This window comes from Aythya ferina (genome assembly GCF_964211825.1).
Source record: "Aythya ferina genome assembly, chromosome: 10".
NCBI classification, from domain to species: Eukaryota; Metazoa; Chordata; class Aves; order Anseriformes; family Anatidae; genus Aythya; species Aythya ferina.
In genome coordinates this window covers 21,771,338-21,798,399 of record NC_140306.1, presented here as the reverse complement: position 1 = coordinate 21,798,399, position 27,062 = coordinate 21,771,338, and the positions used below count along the sequence as shown (strand labels likewise).

Sequence of the window (27,062 nt, the reverse complement as noted above, 5' to 3'; positions counted from 1 at the left end):
CTTGTCTCCCAGCCGTCCTTCAAGCTTCTTTCTCCTTCCTCTTTATCTCTCGGCCCCCCTAACCAGATACCAAAGATCCGCATAGTATCCCATAACAGTCACTAGTTGTTATCAGTTGTTCTGAAACTCCCAGACATCAAACACAAACAGCTTCACGAGTAATTAAAACATTCTTCCCCAGCCATTCACAGACACATCTATAGCAGTGTTAGAAATAGAAGTCCGGAATAACAAAAGCAAACAGGTTCATAAATTTAAGGAGTGATAAATTGACTAGAATGAGGGGGAGACTGGGACACGCTGCAGCTGTGGTTCAAGAATTGAAGTGCCAGTGCAGGGCCCAGAGGCAGACAGGATTCAAACAGAATTGTTCTTTATGGACACAAATTGTTAAAACATTCCTCACACTTGCATAACTTCCCAGTTCTTAAAAGTAACTCGAAAGAAGTGAGTTAAAATTTTGCATTGGGTGAACAAACAGGAAATGGAAGTGGGAAGGAATCATCATTAATAGCAACACAATCCTTTAACAGAAGAAAGATTACTTAGAAAAGCCAAAATGTTATAGCTCTTCCATGTGGCATTTTCTGTGTGGAACAACTAGGTCTTTTCCTTGGGGACTGTCAAGGTAACAAAGGAACCATTTATTGTTCTCAGTTTACTGTCACTGCCTAATAGAGAAAGGAGGTTGAGCCAGCAAAGCTTGCACCAATGATTTTGGAGTGGCATCACATGAAAATACTTGAATGACTTGTTCCCCCTTGATGAGGGGATTGATTAAGTAAGTAAACCTCAGTAAGTTTGCAGCTGACACCAGGCTGGGTAGTTCTGTTATCTGCTGAGGGCAGGAGGGCTCTGCAGAGAGGTCTGGACAGGCTGGTCTGATGGGCCGTATCCAGTAGCATGACATTCGACAGGGCTGAATGCTGGGTGCTGCACTTGGGTCACTGCAACCGCTTCCAGGATTACAGGCTTGGGGAAGAGTGTCTAGAAAGTTGCCCAGCAGAAAAGGACCTGGGGGTGCTGGTTGACAGCTGGCTGAACTTGAGCCAGCAGTGTGTCCAGCTGGCCAAGAAGGCCAATAGCACCCTGGTCTGTATCAGAATTGGTGGGTCCAGCTGGGCTGGGGGAGTGCTCATCCCCCTGTTGTTGGCACTGGTGAGGCCACACCTCAATTTCTGTGTTTGGTTTTGGGCTTCTCGCTACAAGCAGGGCATGGGGATTCTGGAATGTGTTCAGAGAAGAGCAAGAAAGTTGGTGAATGGACTAGAAAACAGGACAGATGAGGAGCAGCTGAGGGAATAGGATTTGATCAGTCTGGAAAAAAGCAGGCTGAGGGGAGGCTCTCTGCAATTGTGAGGAAGGAGGTTGTGGCATGGAGGGTGTTGTTCTCTTTTCTCAGATGACAAGTGACAGGACATGAGAGGACATGAGGCAATAGCCTCAAGTTGTACGAGGAGAGGCTTAGATTGGATAGCGGGTAGAATTTTTTTATGGGTAGAATTGTTATGTATCGGAATGGGCTGCCCAGGGAGCTGGTGGAGTCCTCATCCCTGGAGGTATTCAAGAAATATGTGGGCATGGACTTGGCTCTATTAGGCTGATCTTAAAGGTCTTTTCCAACGTAAATGATTTTATGATTCTATAACATGGCAAAACTGAATCAATGACAACTCTGTGAAACTCTAAATCAGCACAAGTTCCGCTATAAGCAGCAGTCACTGGCACACAGGTTCTGATAGCTGTTTCTGTGATGTAGCTATAAATTTACAAAAGTAATTTGCACTAATCTTTTTCAAATGTGTCTCATTTGTGAAGGAATTCTCCACTGCTTTGCAGTAGATATTCAGAAGTGTATACTTAAGAGCTCCCAGATAGAGAGGCATAAAGATGCAGGCCATGCTGGGAGAACAGGAGCCATTTGGATGCTGTTTGTGATGGACATCTCATTAAGCTGCTGATAAGGTAAATCTTCCACTGTTTGATTTTTTAGGAACAAAAAAAACATTCAAGCATCTGGAACAGAAAACTCAAAACGAGGAATGTGAAAATTCTAATATTTATTCCAGATATGACTTCCATCCTGAACTCATCTTTTTTTTATTTGGTTTGAAATTATCCTTGCCCGAACTAGGAGACATGCTTTACTGCTTTATAGGAGTAATATAAGAAGTTTGTAGAGAACGTGGAAGAGAAAAGAAGCTTTGTCAAGAAAAGAAGCTTAATTCAAGAGAAACAATCTAAAAGGTACAGCAGAAGTTCTCTGATATCTATTGAATTAAGATGAGGAAAAAAAGGAAGGAAATAAAAAGGGACACCTTGCGTTGAGACTCTTTCCAGGATACTAGAAATATTCTTATAAGATCTGCTGTTATTTAAAGCAAAAATAAGTGGAAGAAAATGCTGCAAAAATAACTTTTTTTTTTTTTGGTCTGTACTCCAAGATTGTTCTTTAAAATACAGAAGTCAAATATCTTGCCTCACCTACAGAAAGGTGGCTCGTGCTGAATGCTAATTGCTGATCAGGCAGAAAGATTACAGCAATGGCATTCCTGTCAGGGGTTGGTGTGTGTACAGGGCTGGCTGGATTCCTGCCCTGGCTGTCCGGCTGAATCAGGGCTGAGATGCTGATGCTGTGATCAGACAGCTTCCAGCTGAGACTTCTTGTAGCAGCCCCGTGGTCTGGCTTTAGATAAGTTATTTAAAATAATTGTAAGACCAAAATGACTAAAAATGTCAAAGACTGATAAATGTCTTTATGAGGTTGGGTAACTATTCTTTCTGTACCTGTTTGTTCAAGTAATAGCTTAGCAGCTGAGTGAGAGACCCAAATAATACAAATAACTACCACAGGCATTGCTTACATTTGTTAGGTTTGCACTTGGCTTAACTGTTTTACCTTTCTACTTTTTATAGCAGTAAAGGAGTATCGAAAAAGCAGCAGGTTGTTTTTTTTTTTTTTTCTATACTGCTTGGCGTGTTTAATTTCATGCTGCACTGAAGTTTGTGTTGGTTCCACTTCATTAATTAATTCCAGGCTGCCAATTACAGGTGGCAGCTGAAATATGAACCTATTCTGTGCTGTTGCATCCCCTGACCCCAGTCAGGTGTGATATGCCAAAGCCATACGTTACTAAGTTGAACAGGAAGAAGTAACGCTTTTAGATTTAATTAAGACAAGGTGTCTTTAAAGTTTTTCCACTCACCCCTCTCACCCTCTAGTTATTTTCTGATATATTTTTGGGGCCAACTTTAGCAAGTTTAGGAAGGAACAGGATGAAAAAACAGACGCATGCTTCCTGAAACGCACCATTAAGAATTTCCACCTAGTTTCACAAACAAGGCATAATCCTCATCCTATAAGAACTGAATATAGTAGAAAAAACTGTAGTCATAAATATTCAGAAATGCTTCACATATGGACACAAACATTTAACAAAATGCTTGTAGTAGAATCTCAACTCTAACTATATCATTTCTGAGGAGCTTCTTTTGCATTTGCTTTTTTTCTCCTTTTTTTTTTTTTTTTTTTTTTTAAACTAGAGTCACTGTTCGATGCTGTAGGTGTTTTTGTTGTTGTTGTCATTTTCTTTTTTTTTTCCCCTCAATACCAAATGAACTGTTGAATTACTTTGGCCAGTATTGATCTCTAAATACCAGAAATGGAATCAGGAAAGGTTCATTAGTGCTTAAGACTTTCTGCTTTCCCTTTTTGCTAGGAATATTTATTTCCCTCTGTAGTAGTTTATTCATTGTGTTTCCCTTTATTACCATTATTTCTGGAAAATTGGCAATATCACACTCAAAACTTCTTTCTAATAGTCTGGGTATAAATGTAAAAATTGACCTAAGTGTGATGTATTGATTGCATTGCACCTTCCTGAAGGTTCTGGGATACGGCAGTTCTGACTGAAGTGTCAGATGAGAGACTAATTGAGAGCATTGAAGCTCAAATGTTGAAGCTGCTGAGAGAGAGCATGATTAGAAGAGAGAGGCAATGATCAGAAACCAAACCAAACAAAATAAAACAAACAAAACCCCAAACAAACATACAAAAAAACAACAGCCCACCATCTAGTCATTAAGACTACTTGAAACTACTGTAAAACCTGTTGAATCTTAGGGAAATACTGGAATCATAATTGCCTTCAATATATATATTGCAGATTTCTAAATATACAGCAAAGGAAACCAGTAGAGTAAGTAGCAGTTGTGAAACAAGTGTACTGTTATAGGGCATGAGACTAGAAGCACATTTACTGCCTGGTTACTGTATGTAACCTGGTTACTGTATGTAACCAGGCAGTAAATCTTTTCCGTATGTGCAAGTAATATCAGACATGTGATTTAGTTTCATAGTGATCAGGGAGACTTCTCATGTTTGAAAAGGTCTTTGTAACTTCTTATTTCAGCTGTTTGGCTTCTTCCTGTGATGTAGTCAATATATCCTGCAGCAACACAATTTAACGCACATCTGCTGTTAGATAGCATGTACTAAAAGAAATGTAACTTCCTGACCCGACAAAATGGATAGATTCTTACTGTGGTGATGCTCCAATCATTTGGGGAGGATAGGTATCCTTTATTTAATACAAAGACCAGATTTGGAGGAAGCAATTACAAACAGAAGCAGGTAGTCTAAATGTTTGTGCAAAAACAACTCCATCAAATTCCAGAGAACCGTATGTAATAAAATACCTGCTCTTCTGTTCCAGATATGAAGTGCATTCCGATCTTTATTGTTGGTCTATACTTTTATGAAGCTGTTCTTTCATCTTTTCAATGTTGATTCATCAATGCAATGGCTGGACATTTCATATGACTTAAGCATTTAGGTGTTTTCATTGAGGATTTTCTTTGTAAGTGCCTTAGGTCACCTTGAGTACCCAGTCTGTGCTCTGAACTATCCTTGTTCGAAGGAAGAATGGAGCGGAGAATTCAAGGAGGGTTCATAGAGCACCCTGAGAACACCTGTACCAGACACTGTGCTTGAAGTAGGACAGCAGGATTAGTAGTTCTTCTCCTACTTCAATGCAGTAAGTTGGCATGGCAGCACTCTGCTCTTGCTTTATCTCCTAATTGTTTGGCACTTCATTTTCACATTTCATTATTTAACTATTATATCTGGGATAAGGAAAATATGAGGGCAATGGAATTAAATCATGTTTCTAATCAAAAATTATCATTGTAAAAAAAAAAAAAAAAAAAAAAAAAAAGCCTGGTATCCCTCAGCCTGGAAAAAAAAAATACATTTTTGTTTGGTTTTACCCCTCCAGTACCTTTTACTTCCCTATAATTCTTTCAGCTTTTATATGCAACACGATATTTTTGCTTCATTTTACATTACCATTTCTGGATGATTACAAGTTGTATTTTTACCCCCCTTCTTGTGCAATGTTTATTATTATTATTATTATTATTATTACTCCTAACAGTAATTTAGCTTGTTTTAAGTCAATAAGATGGCTTCTATTGATATTCTGATATTCTAATTTAGAGCTATTGATATTCTGGTATCAATATCTCTAACTCACTTTAAGTTGCTTCTACTCAAATTACCTTAAATTGTATCAATGTAGTGTTTTTCTGATATGGGTGAACTATCTCCAGCTTGGAGCTCTGGGAATATATTTCCTTGGATTTCAGTGTGGGCAGGATTTCTTTTTCATGGTTTGCCCCTCTCCTGTCTCTCACTTTAGGTCTTAAAATATATAACAAAATCAAAATGTTTTTTTTTCTATTGTCTGGACATAAATATATACATATATATTTTTATTGTCTTTTAAGGTAACAAGACCCAAAAAAGAGTTAAGTGCTTGCAAGCCATTACAACTACAGCAAATTATGTCACTGAGAGATGCTGCATGGTCTTGTTCTATTCTGTAGTAGTCTGGAACTCATACACGATGGCATAGTAACTTCCTCCTACAATATCTTATTTCAAGATCACATGCAGCTCTACTTAAAAAAAAAAAAAAAAAAAAAAAAAAAAAGATAAAAAGATTCTGGGAACTCTGCTGTGCTCAGTGCTCTGTATTGTTTGCTAGTGTGATATTCTTAAGGCATAGCCTTCAAAACAAAATTTTCTACCCATCTATTACTTGTTATGTATTACTACACGTAAAATTCAGATACAATAATTAATCTAATACCACAATACCATCTCTTCTAAAATTATTTTGCTGTGTTCTTTAATGGAAATGGCATCATACTTAACTCAAAGGAAGTGGGTCTTTTTATCTACCCTATGTCTAATCTTACACTTTATTTCTACACATTACCATTATTTTCTGGCCTTTGTTTTTTACAAAGCTAAAATTCTCCTTCAGGATTCTCCTATGTTGCATTATGATTATTGCAACAATATTTTTCCCGGCTGTCGTGGTTCCGCTCGAGTGGGCAGCCGAGCTCCACCACAGCCGCTCTCTCACTTCCCCTCCTCAAAGAGGAATGGGGAGAAAATATGTGAAAAGGGCTCAAGGGTTGAGATAAGGACGAGAAAATCACGCAATAATTATTGTAACGGGCAAAACAGACTCGGCATAAGGAGATAGTAAGATTTATTGCCTATTACTAACAAGCGAGAGAAGTGAGAAAACAAAGGAAAAAGCAAACCAAAAGCACCTTCCCCCCCATCCACTCTCTTCCACCTCCTCCCCCCGAGCGGCGCAGGGGAACGGGGGAATGGGGGTTATGGTCAGTCTACAGCACTTCTTCTCTGCCTCTCCTTCTCGGTCACTCTCGTCCCCTGTGCTGTGGGGTCCCACCCACGGGATGCAGTCCTTGATGAACTGATCCGGCGTGGGCTTCCCACAGGCAGCAGCTCTTCCAGAACTGCTCCAGATATGGGTCCATACCACGGGGTCCATCCCTCAGGAGAAAACTGCTCCAACCTGGCTCCCCTACGGGCAGCAGCTCCTGCCAGGTCACCTGCTCCTGCGTGGGCTCCTCTCCACGGGCTACAGGTCCGGCCCGGAACCTGCTCCGGCAGGGGTCTTCCACAGGCGGCAGCCTCCGTCGGTGCAGGGCCACCTGCTCCACCGTGGTCTCCTCCACGGGCTGCAGCATGGAACCCTGCTCCACCGTGGTACTCCATGGGCTGCAGGGGGACATCCTGCTCCACCATGGTCCTCACCACAGGCCGCAGGGGACTTCTGCTCCGGCGCCTGGAGCACCTCTCCCCCTCCCTCTACACTGACCTTGGCACCTGCAAGGCTGTTCTCTCACTCCCGGCTGCTGTCTGGCACAGCGTTTTTTTCCCTGTCTTAAATATGCTCTCACAGAGGCGCAAACAACATCACTTATTGGCTCAGATCTGGAAAACAATGGGGCCCTTCCCAAACATGGGGCAGCTTCTAGATCTTTCTCACAGAAACCACCCCTATAGCCCCCTGCTACCGAAACCTTGCCACGTAAACCCACTACACCGGCATTAACAAACAACAGTTTTGCATCCACATATACAGGCAAATGTTACTGCAAAAGTAATTTTCCTAGGTGGTCACTTTGATTATCCTATGTTTCTCTTTGTATTGCTCCAGCGACTTCTATTTTGCATCAAGCAGAAACTAAAAAGACTTTGAAAGGTCAGGTAAATGATTTATCCCAATCCCACAAATTGTTCTGTTACTGAAGTGGGTCACTCTTGCTCCTCTCTTGGCTAGGATGCCAACTCTCATCCTTAGCTTGCTATCACTTTATCAGTGGTGGTTGGAATTACTTTCAATGTTGCTTTCCATTTTTAATTATTGACTCTCACTGCTATATCAGGGGCTGAGTTAACTACGGTAGTCAGGGGCCTGTCTGAAACTCATAGTTGTTGGCAAGTGGCACACCTCACGGCGGCTCATGGCTGCAGGTTGGGTAATGGAGGTCACTTAAAAGTAGAATGCACTTGATCTTTTGCCAGATGGTGCTTTGGGAATAACAAGTTGACCAGAGGGGAGATAGCCTTCAGAAATTATAAATAGCATTCATGAGCTAAGGATGAAGTATTCAGTGTAACTATTTGTCTTATTTCTGTGTTTCAGCTGAGAGTATTTATAGTAACTTTTGATCAGTGTGGATGACTTCATCATATTTTCCCTTGGGAAGATAGCACTTTGCCACCTTAAGAAAAGCCTTGTTGTAACTTGAAGTAAAACGTGCCTGAAAGTGGCTTCTTCACTCCCTGATTCTTGGTTAGGGGCTATGAACAAAGAAGTTCTGTCCTGGCGTGAGTTGTTGGTGTCTGAGATGTTATGCCCTCTTTCAAGCATCTTTTAAACACGAGTCACATTGTTGCTAACAACACATCATGGCTAAGGCCACGCAGCTTTGCAGCAGTGCTGGCAGTAGGCTGCTTCCATCCTTTGCTGATGCATTATCAGTTTTGCAAGGACGCTTCTTTTTGAAGTTATCCCATAGTTTTGCTCCCCCCCTCATATAGAGAGAATGAGGGTGAGAGATGATTTGTGTGTGTGTGTGTGTTCATCTTTTATTGTTTTATTTTTTGTATATTTTTGTATATATTTTTTAATATTTATTTTTGTATATTTTTTGTATATTTTTGTATATGGGTCATAGCAGATGAAAATGGAACATTCTAGAAATGATCAATGGACACCAGTATTAGAACACACATTTTGGGTCATCACTGTGATAATTGGAATGGTAAGGCATTGTGTGAACTGTGAAACTCTTCAGGATCAAGTGTGGAGGTTTTATCTACTGAATTGTCATGGAGTATTATGCTTTAGCAGATGGCAGGTTCAAGATTGCTCTATTGTAGTTATCAGGCTGTTTGTAAAGCACTTGATAGTCTCCCCCCTGTTTTGCTTGACCAACATAATTCTTTCCCTTGGATGTCTTATAATCTGTATCAAAGAATTATAAGTTGCTTAACTTTCAGTCTAAAAATATTGCTAGCATCTCCTTGGCTATGATCTAGAAAAGGGTACATCATGCTCAGAATATGAAGTCAGCCTTACGGCTGGTCTTTGAAAGTTGTATTTAAGAAACACAGATGTTCTCTTAATTTTATGATACACAAATTGGCAAAAATAACTGAGTAGAAGATGAGTAACCATGCACAGTTGTTATCGAAATTAGTAGGTGGGTCTGTTTAAAAAATATTAAAAAAGAAAAAAGCTTCTACTCCAAAATGTTGGTCCAAAACCAGAAACACGGACAGTATTCGTTGGGTATGACTTCATGAAACAACGTAAGCTGAGCTAATAGTTCACTGCTATTAGGAGGAAAAAAAGTAGCTCTTTCCCTGCCCTGTCCCCATTGGCATCTGTGCACTTTCCTTCCATTTGCCTTTAAAAGTGTTCTGGTGCTTTTGTCATGGTGCAGGAACCCAAGCTTGGTAAATCCACAGCAAAGAAACCTGGCAAACGAAAGTCAGTGTTTCTTGTTGCTGCAAGTCACTAATTGTTAATTAATCTCATTCATGCTGTAAAATCATGTCCATTGTCAGCACTTTCAGAGTTTGCATCTTGAGTACTGCCCTTCCCAAAGCAAAAATGTATTCCAAAAGTCATAGAAATCAAAATCTTTGTGAAAATGGCTAACTCAGGTAACTTCTAAGGAATGCAGAGAATCATACTAACATGTCAGTGTGGCAAAGCGTGTGTCAAACTGGGCAAATGAATGGTATAATTGGATTTAACGTTTGTGTTTCTAGACAAGTAAATGGATAGGAGAGGAGGACTTAAAACGGTCTTATGTTTTGCTGCTTTTATTTCTAACCTGTAGGTCACGAATACATGAAAGCTCTTCTGATTTTTTTTTCCAATTGTTACATAATGTGGTCTAATATACTGTATTAACCCCAGACTTTGCTTTACATCTTGCAGTTGGAGGGACATAATAAGTGGCTTTTAGCCAGTATTACATGTGAAATCAATTAGAGCGGGGAAAATTGCTGTTATTCTTAATAGTTAATCCTTTCTTCATTTTCTTCTTGTCCATATCTAAAGTACACAAACACACATACAGAGAAATATTAGAAAATGCTTTCTTCCCTGAAGTTAAATATTGAGTTATTTATATGATATAAATGTTGTTGTAATAAAATTTAATCAATCAAACAAAAAAGACCACTATTGTAATGTCTTGATAAATACTTTGTATTAGGGACAATGCTGTCCTTTGAAGAAATTTGTTACTTAATTCTCCAGCCAGGAGGGTGCTCTGGAGAGAGATTTCAGCTCCCCCAGTGCCTGTAATTTAAACAAAATATTTAAATTACATTTAATCCTATTTAAACACCATACAAGTAATTCCCAGCAATTTCTTCCTTGTATAATGCCTCTTCTGTTGTAAAATTTTAGGAAAGGACGCTCTTCCACTCAGGGCCACTAATACAGAACTTGACTTCTTTACTGTCTTTAAAAATTTAAAGATTCTTTAGATTCTTTAAAAATCCCCACTGACAGCCAGTGCGATCCTTCCCATCTCTGTGTAGGCCGTGTAGGAAGACAAGCTCAACCAAGTACCTCCTTACAAGTGTAACTCATGAAGGGTCATTTTATCCAGCCTCACCACACCCTCTGTGTTCCCTCCAGAGGGCCCACGCAGTTAGGAATTAGTTTGTGCTTTGTGTGTGGTAGCGGGGTGGAGAGGCATGAGTGAGTCCTTCCTCATTGTCTCGGTGGGCCATCGTCAGCAGGAGGCACCCTAACAGTCTGGGATATGAAACCGAGGCAGCTTTAAAAATGACTTACCATCTTCCTAGGGAAAAATTCTGTTTCCATGAAGTTTTGTTTCAGTGCAAATGCAATTGTTAGAAGGCATCCTTTAACTGCACAATACTTTCTGTAGTAAGCAAATTACATGAAGTTAGTGGGGGTGGGGGGGGAGAAAGAACAAACCAAACAAAAACCACCCCCCCATAAATAAATAAATAAAATCCAAACCTCCCAAAATTGGCAAATCTTCATGCTTGTCTCCCACTGCCAAATTGTTCTGTATTAATAAGAAAAAGCTCCAACAATTTATGCATGTTTTACTTTGAAAGCCTGTGGATGGCTGACCAAACGTGTGTTTATGTAACAATGCATCTATGATGTTCTGTATGGTAATCACGTCTCTCTATTCATCAGTTCCACATGAATGTACTTAGACATAAAGGTGGTACTTTTTCAAAGTAGCAATCATCCACCGTGGAGGACAATGAAGACTCCTATTTTTCATTTCATTTGACAAAACTCGGGGAATAGTTCAGGACCTCTTGGCTGCAAATCCCAAAGCAGAGGCCACAATAACAGTGAGGAAACATACGTGTTTAACTTCTTCCTCCTCTTGTTACTCCATAAGCTGCACAAATAAGGGCCATATGAAAGATAGTCTTCAAATGGAGAGTCTAGATGGAATAGAAGTTTGGGCTTCAATTTTGTAATGTCAGATGTTCCCCTGAGATATGTTCTTTGTTCTACATTGATCTTTGCATGATAAAGTCTCTACCTGGAAAAATTACAGCTGTGTTTTTTGAGAGGACATTTTTAATGGTAATCATTTATCCTGTAATTATATTTTTATATAATGTGTTTAATCAAGTGGTCTCTGATGTGTTTAATCAAGTGGTCTCTTTCAAGTATTTATCACCTAGAAAATTGTTGCTCTCACTACTGTGTGTACAGTCTGTATTTGCAATGAGGAAATTGCAGTGTCATGAATAGCTGTGCAACTGCCGGATAAGTACCCTTTATCTTGCAGTTTATATGCTTTCTAACTACTGTATCACAGTTGTTTGAGCTCCTAAGCAGAGTTGAACCCATGATGTTTAGTGAAAATGGCTACTTGAAAAAATTGCCCTTTTTTTCCAGGATGTGGTTGTTTGTTGTTTTCTTTCTGAAAGGAAAGATTCCTAATGATCACTCTGAAGTTATATTAGAGTACATTGAAGAGAGGCTTCAGAAACGTTCAATAAGTGCAGAACGGTGTGTGTACAGCATTAGCTTGGCTTACTTTCACTGGTAATTTTATGAAATAGTAACTTTTATCTGAATACTGTTAGTGAAATTGTACCTCTTGTAAGCAGTGGCTTTATGTTGTTTGTTTATTTTTATTTTTTTGGTGAAAACACATACTAATGGTGGGTGCACATATGACAGATACCCGTACTCAAAGAATATTCCATGGAGTGCAAGCTACTGAGATTTCTTTTCTTGAAATGTGCTTACAATATTTCACTTAATTCAGGCTTTTACAATGGGTAAAACTTTCAGAAACAATACAAGCCAAGTAGTATGCACACTTAGCCAAAATTGTGTCAAGAACTGTTTATTGTTCTTTATTTAAAAACCAAACCAAAACACAAACAACACCAAGAGTTGATAATATAGTGTATCTGAAGATGATGGTGATAATAGTTTTATTTTTCAAAGCATTATGCCTTTGATTAAATTTTTTTCTTGCTACTTAGACCTTCTGGGAACATATCACAGAGCTGTGTTCTTGGTGAAATATATGTCTAGGTGCATAATATATATTTCAAAATCATCCAAAATGGGTGAAAAAAGCTCCCACAAATATGAATCATGGGAGAAACACAGTTAGTAGTGTTTCTCTTTTAGCATTAATAGTTATAATTAAAAGAAGAAATAGAATGAATTATTGCAACTAAGGCTAGGCTATTTTTTAGGCTTGACAGTCAAATGCAGACAAAAAAAAAAAAAGCAAAGGGGTGTGTTAAGTTGGGTGGGGGAAGAAAAGCAGAGACAGACATTGAGTCTATTGGAATATGAATATTTCATCAAAAATTGATTGCATTTATCTAATCTTTTTTTAACAGCTCATCAAAACAGATTTTGTCTTTTAATAGGGAAAGCAGTCACATTAGCATATCAGGAGGAAGACAGTAATTGAGATCTGGGTGTAGACATCTCAAAATATTTCTGTTTAATTACAGATTCTGCATTTCTGCCCAAAGACAGTTGGAAAAATTTTGGCAAAGATCATGTTGAAACAAAACTTAAACAAGACAACAAAAACACCAACCTTGAACTTTAAACAATCTATTTGTGTGTTTTATTCCTTAGGCTGTGTTCAACTTTAATTAATGATTTTCTGTTCCATTGAACTCCTTAAAGCCCATGACTTCCATGGTTAAAGATGCTTTGCTCCATTTGGATTTTCCTTATCTAAATATTTAGATTAGATTAAATATTTTAGTTACTTTTGCTGCTGCTTAGCATAATGGCTTTTTAACCGTTATCTAGAAGGAACCGTTTTTTGTTTTTTTTTTTTTTTTCCTCTTTTGCTATTGTATTTTGGATAATTTGTGTTCTAAAACTTAAATGGTCCAAAGGACTTTGTCATACAGACAGATGCTTTTGCAATAGTTACTTCAATATTTGTTTTTGAATGTATGGGGAAACTGGTTAAAAGCATTGGTGTGAACTAGACAATCACGGAACAACTTCATCAGTGAACTTTAGTCCTGAACCAGGTCAACAGTGGTGGGTACCTTACTTGAGCAGGGATTACCAGAATTACCAAACAGCGTGGTTCCTAAGTAAAAATTATATATATATCAGAAAACAAACAAACAAAATCTCACAAGCCTGTTCTGGATATTCTGTGAGAGATTTTTTTGAAATTGCACTGTTGTGTAATTCCATCAGATAATATGATACTTAGAAAGTTAGGTGCATCAATGAATCCAAACTTCAGTTCTAAAAAAGTAGTTATGCTCTTCTAGTAGAGTAGACAAACATGCAAAGTCTCTAATGAATCCTATTTTAGATGTTTATAGAAGCTATAGTCTTTTAGGTGTAAGTTACTCTGAAATTCATCAGTACTGCCTATTTCTAGCAGTTAAAAAATCGTATTCCTCTTAATAGAGGAATATAGTCTTTTCTCTTGTTTCTCAAGAATGCTTAGTTAAGCTGAAGTGCACTGGCCTGATTAATTGGAAAAAAGGCAGGATTTTTCTCTCTGCACTTTCTTTTATATATTTATAAACTCAGGTTCATTGAGTCTCCAAACCAGTACACTCCTGTCCTGTGTGAAGTACTCTTTATGCTGTGAGGCATGTTACAGGACTAAAATGGTTCGAGGGCATGCCCTGAAGGCGCTTTTCCTCATCTAAGTGAAGCTGATTTTTAAAATGGTTTTAGCATATGCATACATAAAACAAACAAACAAACAAACAAAAAACCATACACAGATAGTATTTGAAATCAAGGCTTCTTGGGCTTCAATGATTAGACAGCAGCTGCGGTGTTCTCAGGAAGTTCTGGCTATTGTAACCTGTGCATATGTATTGGTGTTTTGATGTGCTTGAAATGTAAGGAGAAACTGTCCACCAGTAGCAGATTGTGTACAAAAGAGGTATGTCCTGTAAACATCCTGCCAAACACTTGCAAAAATGAACATACATTCGTATGAATGAAATAGCTGTGTGTAGCTTCAGAAACATTCAACTAAGACAAATAATCCTCTGGAAAAAATAAAAAAAAATATTTTCATATCTTATGAAAAATGGAAAGCGAGGGGCCCACAGCAATGATTGGTCTAGCCTAGTATCCAATCTCTAGTGGAGGTCAACAGTGGACTGCTGTGGAAGAGTATGAAATGGAAAGAGCCTGTCATCGTGTTTCCCAAAATACTGTTTCAGTAGCCAGAAACTTGTGTCTGAGAAACTTTCTTAGCAGCAGTGTCTTGTAGCAAATATTTCCATTGTGTATAACTTGAAAATTGTATGTAATGTGAAGAATTAGCTCCACTTTTCTCTATAAATCTGCCACCATGCAGTTTAATGTGATGGTCCCCTTTTCCGTAGTTGAATGTGGTGGAAAACCATTCTCTATTTTTCTGTCTCTCATGGTTTTGTACATCTCTATAACAACTGTCCTGATTTCTCTTCCTGTCTGAAATGTCCTGTCTGCTTGCTGTTCTCCATGTGAAAGCTGTTCAATGGCTCATGTCAACACTTGTGCTTCTATTGAACCTTGGCCAGTCCTCCTGTGGCCCTTTGGAGATGGGGAGAGCAGCACAGCCCATATCACTCCAAAGGTTCAAATTTTACTTTTTCTTCTACAAAAGAAAGCAAAACATCCCAAAGTACTGGTACTTTTCTTCTAGCTTTTTCTCCAGGAACTGGGGGCTAGGGAGACTGGTGTGTGTTGTGGATTGGTTTGGGGTTTTGTTTGTTTCTATGAGCAGATGACTACAAAATAGAGAGGCAGCAGGAGACCATCTCAGCTACTGTGGCTGCTGTTGAACAGGCCTGGGAGAACAAGTGTGTGAGACATTGTATGTTTGGGATGTTGGTGAAGTCAAAGGAAGTACCCAAATGAGGACTGAGTTTGAATATGCTTATTCTAAAGGCATCACTATCTGATTAGTAACCTTTAGCAAAACAAATGCTTGTGAATCAACATCCATCCAATCTGCTTTTAAAAATAGAATTAGTTCTGTCAGACTCTGTTAAGTTATTCTTGGTTGTGCTGCTTCCCTTTGCCTGAAAGTATCCTTCCCTGCTGCCTCCATCCAGCTTCCCACTCTGTATCCTTTTCCTTGTCTCCCATTTTCTCTTTTTGTATGATCAGTCAAGGACCCAGACAAGGCCCCTGCTACTCCCTCTCTCTTTTCAGGAAAGCTTCACTATCTTTGTCTGAAGGTAGACACCAGCCCCTCTGCCTTGCTGACCTGGCCCAGCAGTGCATCCTGTACTATACCCGTCGTGTTTTTCCACTCTCTCTGAGCTTGTTACAATGAGGGGTGCGGGTAGGGGAGCTCTTTGACTAAACAATAGCAACAGCAGTGTAACTTTAAAAAACACAAGAAACAAACTCCTGCTTGCCAGACAGGAAGAAGTAACAATATAGGTGAACAAAATACCCAGAGATTGAGCAATGCTGAATGTTGTGGCATAGCATGATGCAGCACTCCGTCTCTGGTGGGCTGGAGCACTTGTATGCAGGACGCAGATGCCACTGACATCCACAGAAATGGGAATGGTGTTTGGGCCTGGACTGCTGGTGATGGATGGCCATGAAACCCTGCGTTTGCCAGGAGCATAGGTGGCCCAACAGCCCAACCAAAAGGCAATAATTGAACTGCATTGACCCTCTGAGAAGCAAGCATAAAGGCGGGCTGAAATTCTCTCCTTGTGGTACACGTTGAGAAGGGCTGTGTGCGAACCAAACTTTCACAGTAGGCCGAGGCGGGCAGACGAATGCCCCCCGCAGCCAGCCCCCACTCCTCGCCTTTCCGCTGAGGAGGCGGAGTCGACACCGCCTCGCGGGGCGGGCCTGCTGCGGCGCCGCGGTGTGAGGCCGCCTCCAGCGTCTTCCCGCTGCCTCCTACCTCCTCCAGCCTCCCCCTGCCCGGAGCCCCGCACTCTCCAGCGGCCCCTCGGAGCGCGGGGCGGCCGCAGGCCCTGCGCTTGGAGCCCCCGGCGGGACGCTACTGCTGCTGCCGGGCGCCGGGAGGCTCGGCTCAAAACCGCCCTGACGGCTCGCTTTCGGAGCGGAGCAACTGTGACACCCGAAACTGCCGCTCCCACCGCCGCGATGGTGGCCAAGGATTACCCTTTTTACCTTGCGGTCAAGAGGACGAATTGTGCCTTGGACGTGCAGGCAGCGAGCTTCCCGGCTAAAGAGACGGAGGTACCTCAGTTAGGGGTGACGGGTCACAACTTTGTTCCTTTGTAGCTCTGTGGTGCTCGGGGGAGAAGCGATGCACTGGGAAAAGGGGCTTCTGGGCATAGATCCCTGGTCTGTTTGAGCATCCTGTAGTGCTTTCCTTGCTGATGAACTTTTTGAAATAAAGGAAAGAGGAATCTTGTCATCTGACATTTTAAAGAATTAATCTTCAAAGTGGTTAATGAAATGTCTATTTTAGATATGTAGTTTAAAGTCAGTTATATTTACTTTATTCTAGTGCGAAGTGTTACTTACTAATCGTCAATCTGATGCAGGAGCCAGTTGCATGCTTTGCTGACAGTGGAGGCAATCTGGAAGACAGTGCCTTGAAGCTCCATGTCACTGTCTTGTCCTCATCAGTGCTAAAACAAGAAATTAATGTGATTAGCACAGTTAACTGAAAGCTGCCAGGTCAGCAGGTTGACTATTGTCTATCTTAAAATGGATGAAATCTTTTAATGTGACATTAAGGAATAAGATTTTTAACCGAAACTCAACTTATTCATTCACAAAACTCGCATAAATGGTGGAAACTTTCAAGGAGTGGGGTTTGTGAAAGACTTGAATATTTGATACTTTAGGTTAGTGTTTAGTCTGCTCTAGTTCTGTGGAAAGCGAAGTGACCTCAAGGAGGCTGTCTAGCTGTGCTGGAGGAAAGATTAAGCTTCCTTCTGAAAGTTTTTATCACTTCAAGTATATAGATTCTTTATTAGTCTTCTTTACTGAGTAACTTGAAGACAAATTGCTAAATTGTATGCTTTTAATCCAACTGTATGAAAGTTTAATTACTTCCAGTGGTTGAAGGTAACATGAGCCAAGTGTCCCTGTTTAAGCTAAGAACTCTAAGAAGATTCTGCCCTTTTGCTTTTTGGTGTAATTGTACATAAAGGGTTTTAATTACTGCAGTTAACAAACCTGAAATTTTGTCAACTGTGTTTTTCAAAGTTAACACCCTGAATATGTGTGCACTTATCCATAAAGCTTGTGTTGTTAATCACTGAATAGTTCATTTAAGGGTACTGGTTTTACTGGTAATAATATCTGAGAAATATGCATTTAGTCTTTTAGTGCATGAAGATTTGAATTATTATTATTATTTTTAAATTAATAGAATTGCCAAATCTGAAGAGTTCAAGCATTATTCTGCTACACTTAGGAAGGGCAGTTTAATTATTCAAATTTCAAAGAAAAAGTCTCAGTGAAATTGTAGAGCATGAGGAAATCTCTGGTAACAGATGAGATCAATCAGAATTACAGAGTGCAAACACTGACTTGGATTTATAATCTTTCATTTTGTATCTTATATAATTAAGAAAATTCACCTTGTACTTTCAGGCTTATTTCTGAGAGTAGGACGGACCACTATTTCTTCTGAAAAATAAACTTTTAAGCATTCTTTTGTTTGTCTCCATCTGGCACTCAAAAATTTTGGCAAAGAAAGTAGAAATAAAGGCACTTTGGGAAAGGCATTGTAAGGATAGACATATGCAGCCTGATTCCTCAAAATCTATCAATATTGGGAAAAATCCCCATTTCTTCTCCAAATCAAATGTTAAGCTGTTTCTCTGACCTTTAGTAATTAAAACAAAGCTATTGAGCACCTTCTACCACGATTTCGTTACTACACCAGAAAGCTAGTGTGCTGTGCGTGGGTTATGAACTTCTGGCTTGGTGAAACTTTTGAAAACTATTTTAATTATTGACATGGGAAGTTGACTGATTTACTTACCTAATGTGCATAGATTTTGTCATATGTGGAACAGAACAGATTTTCTGCTATGTGGCTGTTGTTTTTTGGTTTAAAGTCAAAATTTGTGATTATTAAATATTTCCTCTGAAATTCAGAAAAAATCTTGAGTATATACTTAAATTAACCCCACTGATTTCAACTGAGACTAGCAAAAAATGTGTATCCTTATCAGTACTGTTGAAATTTTCCAGTGTTTCAGGTGGTAGTCTTTGGGTAGCCAGCTGAAGCTTACTGACAATATACTGTTTTTTCCTCATTCTCTGACTTAAAGTGCAGAGCAGCAGTAGTAAACCACTGCTGTTTCTGAGGAACAAGTCAGTGTCACAAAAGAGAACAGAGGTTTCCTGCCTACGGTTCGTTCTGTAAACCATACTTGAACTTGTGTAGCATAAATCCAGTAGAAGTAGTACAGTCACAAAACAATGACTAATAAAATGTCCAAAATGTATGTTCAAACCTGGAACCTGAGAAAAGGTACCTGTGGTCAAAGTACGGCTGTCACACTTCTTTCTAAATACAATATAAAGGCAGCAAAACACTGCAGTGTCTGAAGAATGAGTTAATACAGGAAACAGTGCAAGGCCTTTGCCTACATCATTGCATGCCCCACATAAAATATTGTAGTACAATTCTAAGTGTAAATGGTACAGAGGTGTTGGGCTCTTTCTGGCTTTTTTTTGTAAGATGGAAATAGAGATAATCAGCAAAACTGCTTGCTTCAAGGTATTAAACAAACAAACACCCAAACACCCACATCCTTTCTTGTAATGTACTAAGTGCTTCACTTGCTATAGAGAGCTTATCAGCCCCTCTAAAGGAAACTGAAAAAAGTGTGTGACTAGAATAAATGGAGCTATTTTTAGTCTGACAAGTCTGACAAAAACTGAAGTATATTTAATAGCAGGAGGTATTTAGCAGTACCTATAACAATGCATGACACACTTAGCTTCCACGTCTCCTCTGAAATTGAAATGTTAAATGAGACTTTTGCACAATGTGGCACACAAACAGCTATCACTTCCAGGTTAGTGGGATGAAGAACAGAAGGGCTACAGGTAAGCTGCTCTTGCTCATTGTTAATAGAAAGCCCAAGACAGGTCTTTCCCTCTCTCTCCCTCTCTCTCATTTTTTTACCTTTTTTTTTTTCTCTATTTTTTTAATTGCTGCTGTAAGAGACTCTTTATCATGCTGAATTTTGCAAGTATTTTCTTCTGGTACTGGATAATAGAGTACTAATTATTTGGATTATTAAATATACCAACTGTAGTTCAACAAGATGAAATTAGTACCAAGTCTCTGGTAAAAATGTATAGTTATAACAACTGTAAAAATACGTAGTTATAATGACTGAAGGTTCTAGTAGCTACTTCTCTTGCACCTGTTAATATGACAAAGCTTCTTTATGCAGACACAACCCAAAGAGGTCTGTGATATGATGTGAACATAGGAAGCATGAGTAGAGCCTGCTCTGCAATCTTCCCTTGATACTCTGGGAAGCTTATTTTATCCTGTTCCATGAAATAGGTTTGAGTGACTATAGCTGATTATTCCATTTCTGTTTGCATCTGCCTAAAGAAGTGGGAGCAGAGATGACCCGCTAAGGCTAAAAGACTCACAGACAGGAAAATATAGCATTAAGTGCTTAAATTCCCACTTAGTCCATGATCAAGGATATAAGATCTTCTGGAAGGCTGACTTTTGGTTCTTCAATGAAAATGCAAATCAGTAGAAACATAATCCCGTGCTCTACACTGTCAAATGCAATGATTACTACTTTAACAATAGTTTTATTGTCCATATAAAAATCATTAGCAATAGTTAAAAATCATTAGCTATAGTTTTTAACAGCTGACTCTGTGACCTAAGGATTTAACTGCACAGAAACAGACTTGATATGCTGATGTTGACCAAATGAATGGGCTTAAGTTGAGCCAGGGGAGTTTTAGGCTAGATGTTAGGAAGAACTTCTTTACAGAAAGGGTTGTGAGGCATTGGAACAGGCTGCCCAGGGAAGTGGTGGAGTCACCATCCCTGGAAGTCTTCAAAAGACGCTTAGATGTAGAGCTTAGGGATATGGTTTAGTGGAGGGCTGTTAGCGTTAGGTTGGAGGTTGGACTCGATGACCTTGAGGTCTCTTCCAACCTAGAAAATTCTGTGATTCTGTGATTCTGTGAAAAGAATTAATTATTACAGGTAATTTTGATCAAGAGCATCATAAGATCAGAAGCATTTTTTACCAAGGGTAACTTCCTGTAATTAAATTATAGTTTTTGTTTTAATAGGCAAGTGCAGATACAAATCAATTTATCTGACTTTGGTTAAAAAATAATAGGAAAAACAAAGCAAAATAAAAAGGACCAAAATGTTAACTTGAAGAGAAGTCTGTTTTGACCATCAGTGTTTGGCATGTTGCGTTTCATTTTTTATATCCTTTTTGATCTTAAAAGTTATATGGTATTTGCCTCGGTAAACAACAAAACCTTTTACTTAACAAAGGTAGACAAAATGAACAAAGCAAAATGCCTGGTCCTGAGATTCCTGTATAAGTTAGTGTATCTCATGAATTAATCCTCTTTTATGTATTTACATATTTTAAATCTATAGTAGTATTCAATTTTACTGTTTTTTTACTGTTTCCATTTAACCTTTCTTGATCACAAGAAATCCAGCTGTAGAAGTTGGGAGAAGTCTTTGAGATACTGAACTTTTCCTGCTCAAAATTCTTAAGCTCACCTTTTTCTATATGTAAGAAAGTTTATGTAGTTAACATACTTCTTTAAGTTCTGGAAAAAAAAAAAAAAAAAAGTTGAAAAAGTTGTTGTGAAACACTATGTTTGCTTGGAATTGTGTAGTTTATGAATGGAAAGATCAGTCTGGTTAAGATGAAATTTAATGTCCCCAATAAGGCCATGAAAGTTTTTGAGCATCTTGAGCAACATCAAAGTCAATGGGGCTTGTGGTTAAGGACAGAAAAAGTGCAGTTCGAGGGAAGCCGAGGAAGTTCAAGAGCTGCTCAAGATGTACTTTCAGTATTTTGACAAGGAGCTCCCTCAAAAATGCCCTCCTTAACTCGTAATAAATCTCATATCCCTTGAGGCTTGTCTGTGTGCAGCAAATGGACTTCCATGGTTGGGATTCATTTTCTCATTTAAACACAAATGTTTTTCATAACCACAAACAAGGGGAGAAGACAGCTGTGCTTAGCTATCCAAATGCTGCTAAATATCCTTGCTAGAAAATATTCTTCCTTCTTCAAGCTCAAGGTGTAAGTATTGTACAAATTTGCGTCAATAGAAAGGAGCAGATGGAGATTCAGGAGTAAAATGAGGCAGGTGTTTCTCAGATGTTTAACAACTGAATATTTTGCACTATTTTTAGCCATTCCAAGAGTGTTTTATTCCTCACGCTTTTTAAATTTTCCACTCCATGCCCTCTTCCTCCTCAAAAAACGCACAAACAAAACAAACCCAAGAAACTAAACAAACAAAGTGGCTTAAGTCCCGGGAACAAAGACATCAATTCCTCAGAGCAAGGATGTTTTCCTGCTTCTCTGTGCAGGATCTAACATAATGCCTAGGTTTAGGCTGTAAAAACTACCGCAGTGGCATAGGATTCCTGTGCACCTCCAGGATGTTCTGGTTCATCTGGTGTTTGCTTACATCTCCTACACTGCAGAAATGGTAGGCTACAAATGGCCCTAATTCCTAAGGCTGTCTTTTGGTGTTTCCTAGTACCCTCAATATATTGCTGTCCAGGAGAAGCTCTAGGTTGTCTTGGGCTCAGGACCGTGTTTAACTCAGCCAGGGGAGTGCAGGAAGGGTAAACCTGCTCTGCTGAGTGGCATTTTGCAACAAGCACCTTGCTGCTGTGCTGCCATGCATGAACCTACCATGACATGTCTGCTTGTTAATTGGCAGCCGTGCTTCAGATCCAGTTTCTTCCAGAGGGAAAAGGTCCAGGGTAGTCTGCACAAGCAGCTTTAAATGAGAGGAAATTCAGAATTTAGTCAACTCTACGCTAGTTGTCTGGGTTTTTCGGCAATTCTGTTACTTGTGTTAATTCGCATCAGTGTAAGGTTTTTCTGTCAATTTGCCTTCATTTCCTAACTGCTGGTAGACATAGATTTCTGGGTATTGCAGGCAAATGAATTATCAGTCAAGAGAGCTGGACACAACTCTTCCCTGTGCTGCTGGTGCTGCAGTGCTTCTATCTGTCATATGGCAGAGGTGGTGAGGTGGTACCAGCTGGGGGCAGCCTGTTCACAGGACGGTGACGATCTATGGTGAAGCACATGGTGCCATACCCCGATGCACACTTCAACTCGCTTTTTTTAACTGAGAGTGCTTTACCACTTCTCTGCATAGCTTTTCCTTCTACCCCAAGTATCATTTCAGGACCTCTTCTTTATAACACTGATTAAAACAAAACATCTCTGGATTTTGCTTTATTTGCTGGCTGCTTTTGTGTAGACCAGCCAAGGAAGAATAACAAACCTTTTCCTGCTCCTATGAGAGAGTGCAGGTGGTGTGGAGCCTTGTGGATTTGGAAGAAACATTAGAAGTTTTACCACATGATTTATTGGCTGATCAAGTTGCAAATATGTATCATTTACTTAACTTGCTTAATAGCCTTTTTGAGATGCCAGTGTTGTATTAGTGTGATGCCTTTCCCAGGTTTTAGGATGGATTTGTGTGGGTGATTATAGCTCAGCGTTGCACAAAGGTAGCTGTGCTTAGAGCTACTGGAGAGTTGCTTGCTTCATTATTCTTGACCACACTAATTTTTGGAGAGCTGTATGTGAACATACATTCACAGCTCTAGAAGCCTGGATGTTTGAGGATTTCCTGAATGAAGTATTTCTAACATACTATGAAATATGAAAGAAAGGCAAATTTTCTGTGGTTTCATGTATTAAAAAAGATGGTCTCTGTTAGCTTTGGTAACCACTGAGGATGTTGTTCTAGTTTTAGATCTACCTCTCTATGAAGGGACAAAAAGCTCAAATTGCATGGCATGCTTTATTTTTTAGGCTGTTTGCTGTAGTAAGAGGCTGTTGTAATGTGGGTTGCTTTTTGTTTTTTTAACCTTTTTGCTTGCATTTTTTTTTTTTTTTAATCCTGCTGAAGTTTAAATATTGATAACATCCTGTGGAACAGAGCTTCAAAGTGTGTGCAAGGGGGTGTGTTTTTTAAATTAAACTCCAAGTTTTGGGAGCATTTATTAGAACTGTTTAATCTTAGGCCAATTTAACTAATAGCAGACTAATAAAAATAAAAATAAAAATGTTGGGCTTCCTGCCATGACAAATGTTGACTTACCCTTATAAAGTTGGCTAAAAACTAATAATCTTTAAGGTATAGGAGTTTAGCCAGTAATATGAAGTCTGAAACAGAGTGCTTCTGTTTCAGGTTGCTGGCACTGCCTGTGAGTTATGTCTGAAACAGCAGTTACTGGGCTGTTTCACTTTACAGAGTTTTCCAATTATGACACAGTTAACTCCTTTGAGACTAATTTCTAATAAAATGTTTGCAGTAATGAGTGCTCCTAAACACAGAATTAATGCCTTGGATACCTGTCTGTCTAGGTTCACAAATAGAAAGTGTATTAAAAGGCAAAAATATCCCCAGCATATCTTTGGGATAATGTCAAGAAGGGTAGCAAACCCAAGTCAAGGACTCTTGCTATAAGGAGTTACCTGAGAATTTGTTGGTTCTGGCAGTCCTTGAACTCCAGTAACATAGGCAATTACAAGCTGTTTTGAATTAGCATTGCCAATATCAGATGTTTTTTTTGGGGGGGTGAAGGGAAGGCTAGTTTGCCTTTGAAGAAGGTAAAAGGAGCAAGTCCTTATGTTCTGAAACGCTGACTTCCTGTGCAAGGTTTCACTTAGCCTTTGTTTTCTGGGTTGACTTACAAATCTCTGTAGATCCCCTTTGTTGAGTGTATTTGTTTCTAATTACAATCAGAAAAATCAACACAAAGTGATGGCAGCACTGCTGCCCATGGGCTGAGGATGGAGTATAATGACCCCTGAGGGAAATACTTTCCCTTGTTTGTCCAGTTCAGCAGCAGCTCTCTGACTGCAGACTGTTGTTGAAGTCACTAATCAGCAATGGGAGAGTCAGGTGGAAAAACAATCATACCAGCAGTGAACATACATTTGCTTTTACCGTTCGCTGGGAGGAAATTGGGCTAGCTGCTTGGGAGCACCAAGTGAAGGACTTTGGAATGAGGTACTGCAGCAAGTGAAGACCTGTTATATGGCATGTAGACTACTGCTGTGCACTGTGTTATCCAGGTCATTGGTTCAGCTGTCCTGCAGACAATGTAAAGGGAATCTGGGCTACTTTTTGTTACCTTTCATTCTATTTGTTAGAAAATGAAAATCAATCTTGTGCTAGAGTCATTTAACCATCAAAGTGTAATAATTAGGCTGTGGGTGGCCTTGTTGAATGACAATGTATAGAAAACTAATTGATATTATTAAATAGATTTAACTCACTCTGACAGGAAGGCACTTACTGTGAACTTTGGGAAAATTCCATCTTTACATGTGCTGCTGAAAGAGTCGCTTACTTTGTGGATAAAGAGCATGAGAAATGCTAGTTTCTTCCCCTGAATTCCCCCTCTAAAAGCTTTTCCTATCTGTGCAGTGGGTTATTGGATACAATACAGCCAGTTGTTAGGTGCTGGTTTCACTGATTAAGGAACAGTAACATCAACTTTATAAATATGAACAACTATAAATAGCTGTCAGTACATTGCAACTGATGTAAGTACCTAATTGTTCAAAAGATCTTGTGCTTTAACGTGCTGCTGTGGATATTGAATGTTTAACCTCGCCCTGGAACAGGTGCTGTATGTAAAGCCTGGGACTTTGCAGTGATAAGGTGTGTGTTAGAGCCAGAAGTAATGATACAAAAGTTCTCTCTTTGCTTAGATGATGTTGTTTTGAAATTACTACGTTACAATGTTAAAAAGAAGCACTTCATTCAGCTACATGTGGAAAGAAGACTTAAATTGTACTGAGAAGGGAGTTGGCAGAAGTTACTCAGAAAAGTACGGCTTCCCGGTAGCACTGTAGCAGCAACTCCTTGCTGTACACATCTCCCAGTTGTCCAGCAGCAGAATGCTAAGCTTTGGAGAGCTGTACCTTAAAAGATACAGCTTCTCTTTCTTATTCAGCAGTCTAAACTATTAGGTTAGAGCTTAATACGTAGAAAATACCACAAATACAAGTGTACACAGGGGTTCAACAGAGTGACCTACAGAATAAATGACAATGAAGAAGCAATCTACAGTAGTGTTCTTCATGCCACATTAGGAGAATGCTGAGGCATGGCATCTTTGAAACTTCTTATCTGATATTTTCCTGCCTTAAATATTTGGTAATTGATTATGCTGTTGTGACTACTCTAATCTTTCTTCCTTTGAATTCCAAAGAAAAGTATAGGTTAAAAATGTACTCTTTCAGAAGTACAGGGTAGTTGTTTGAAATGTCCACTTCATGGTTTCCAGAATCATCCAGATCTTGTACACAGATCTGCTTCTTTTTCTGTTTGTTCAGTTTCAAGAGTTTGTTTTGAGGATGCATATATGTGGTATTTCCAGTTGTAATTCTTTGCTTTCTGAATTCCAATATTCACATGTTACCAAAGTCATTTTGAGTTCAAATATACAGCTCCCTCCAAAAGCCAGCTGCTCTTTGTTCTAGCTTAGTCAGGCATTAATTTGACTTTGCTTGGACTGTGCAGTCTTTGAAGTTTCTGCACTCATGTTTCCCTCAGTTTTATTTAGCCTTATATCAAATTTAAAGTACTGTCAAATTAACATTACTCATTCACGTATACCAGCTCCACATTTTGGAAACCTTGCCAAACTGTAGTCTGGATCTTTTGTTTTCCAGCTTCCCATATTATTTGAGCAAGCCTTTAACTCTGACAATGCAGTCTAGCATTTAGTTTTAGTTCAGAACTCTGAAGTGATTTTTTTTTTTTTTTTTAATATCAATAATGACTTCAAAAGGTCAAACAAAGAATTCTAACTGCTGAATTTTGTGTCCTGACTTGGCCCAGTTCCCAGTCTGGATAGGTAATAGTTGTTGCAAGCAGATCCAGCTGCTGAATCCCATCTGCTTCTAAATTCCCTGGACCGGGAGGGCGAGTAGGGGGGAAGGACAAGTGATGACTGGGTAGCTCTGAGTCTTTTGAGCACACTCAGAGATACTGACCTGGAACCTAATGTTCATTCTTCCTGTCTTCCTGGATAGTATGTCTTTTCTGCAGCCTCTCCATGCTGGTTAGACACAGGAGTCACACGATTCTGAGTTCCCGTGTGCTTAGATTCGTATCCCCAAAAATTTTATGATTGTAGGACCCCTCCTCAGTTAACTGGAAAAACAGAGGTATTCATAGACAATATAGTAGTAAAATAACAAACACATGTACAAAGAATTCCTAACCACAAGCAGTTAATTATTTTTTTTTTATTATTATTATTAAAAAAAGAAGAAAGAAAAAAGTAGGAACCACTGAAGAGGTTTGGGAAGCAGTATCTAGAATGCAACCCCTGAGTCTTATTGGACTGATGTGCAAGTGCAGACTCTCCTCAGTATCTCTGGGTAAAGCAGAACAGTTCACACACGCTGTTTCCTATTTGATCTGTTGGTTTTGAAG

At 39.3% G+C, this 27,062-nt stretch overlaps 1 protein-coding gene and 1 long non-coding RNA gene across 12 annotated transcripts in view; both read left to right on the top strand.

Moving 5' to 3' along the window:
- The window catches only part of ARHGEF3 (Rho guanine nucleotide exchange factor 3), a 128,053-nt gene that overhangs the window by 80,561 nt on the left and 20,430 nt on the right, over nucleotides 1-27,062 (top strand). Inside the window, exon 1 of one of the 11 annotated variants that reach the window (XM_084530422.1) lies at nucleotides 16,277-16,601. The exons of the other annotated variants lie outside the window; for them this stretch is intronic. Within the exon in view, the coding sequence (XP_084386548.1) occupies nucleotides 16,506-16,601 (96 nt within the window). The 5' untranslated portion in view covers nucleotides 16,277-16,505. Of the gene's footprint in view, nucleotides 1-16,276; nucleotides 16,602-27,062 lie in introns of those variants that run through there. 11 annotated transcript variants of the gene reach the window in all.
- Nucleotides 860-2,940, top strand: LOC311441844. The gene is made up of 3 exons (XR_014696253.1): nucleotides 860-1,158; nucleotides 1,819-1,965; nucleotides 2,070-2,940. It is a non-coding gene; the product is annotated as an uncharacterized lncRNA (long non-coding RNA).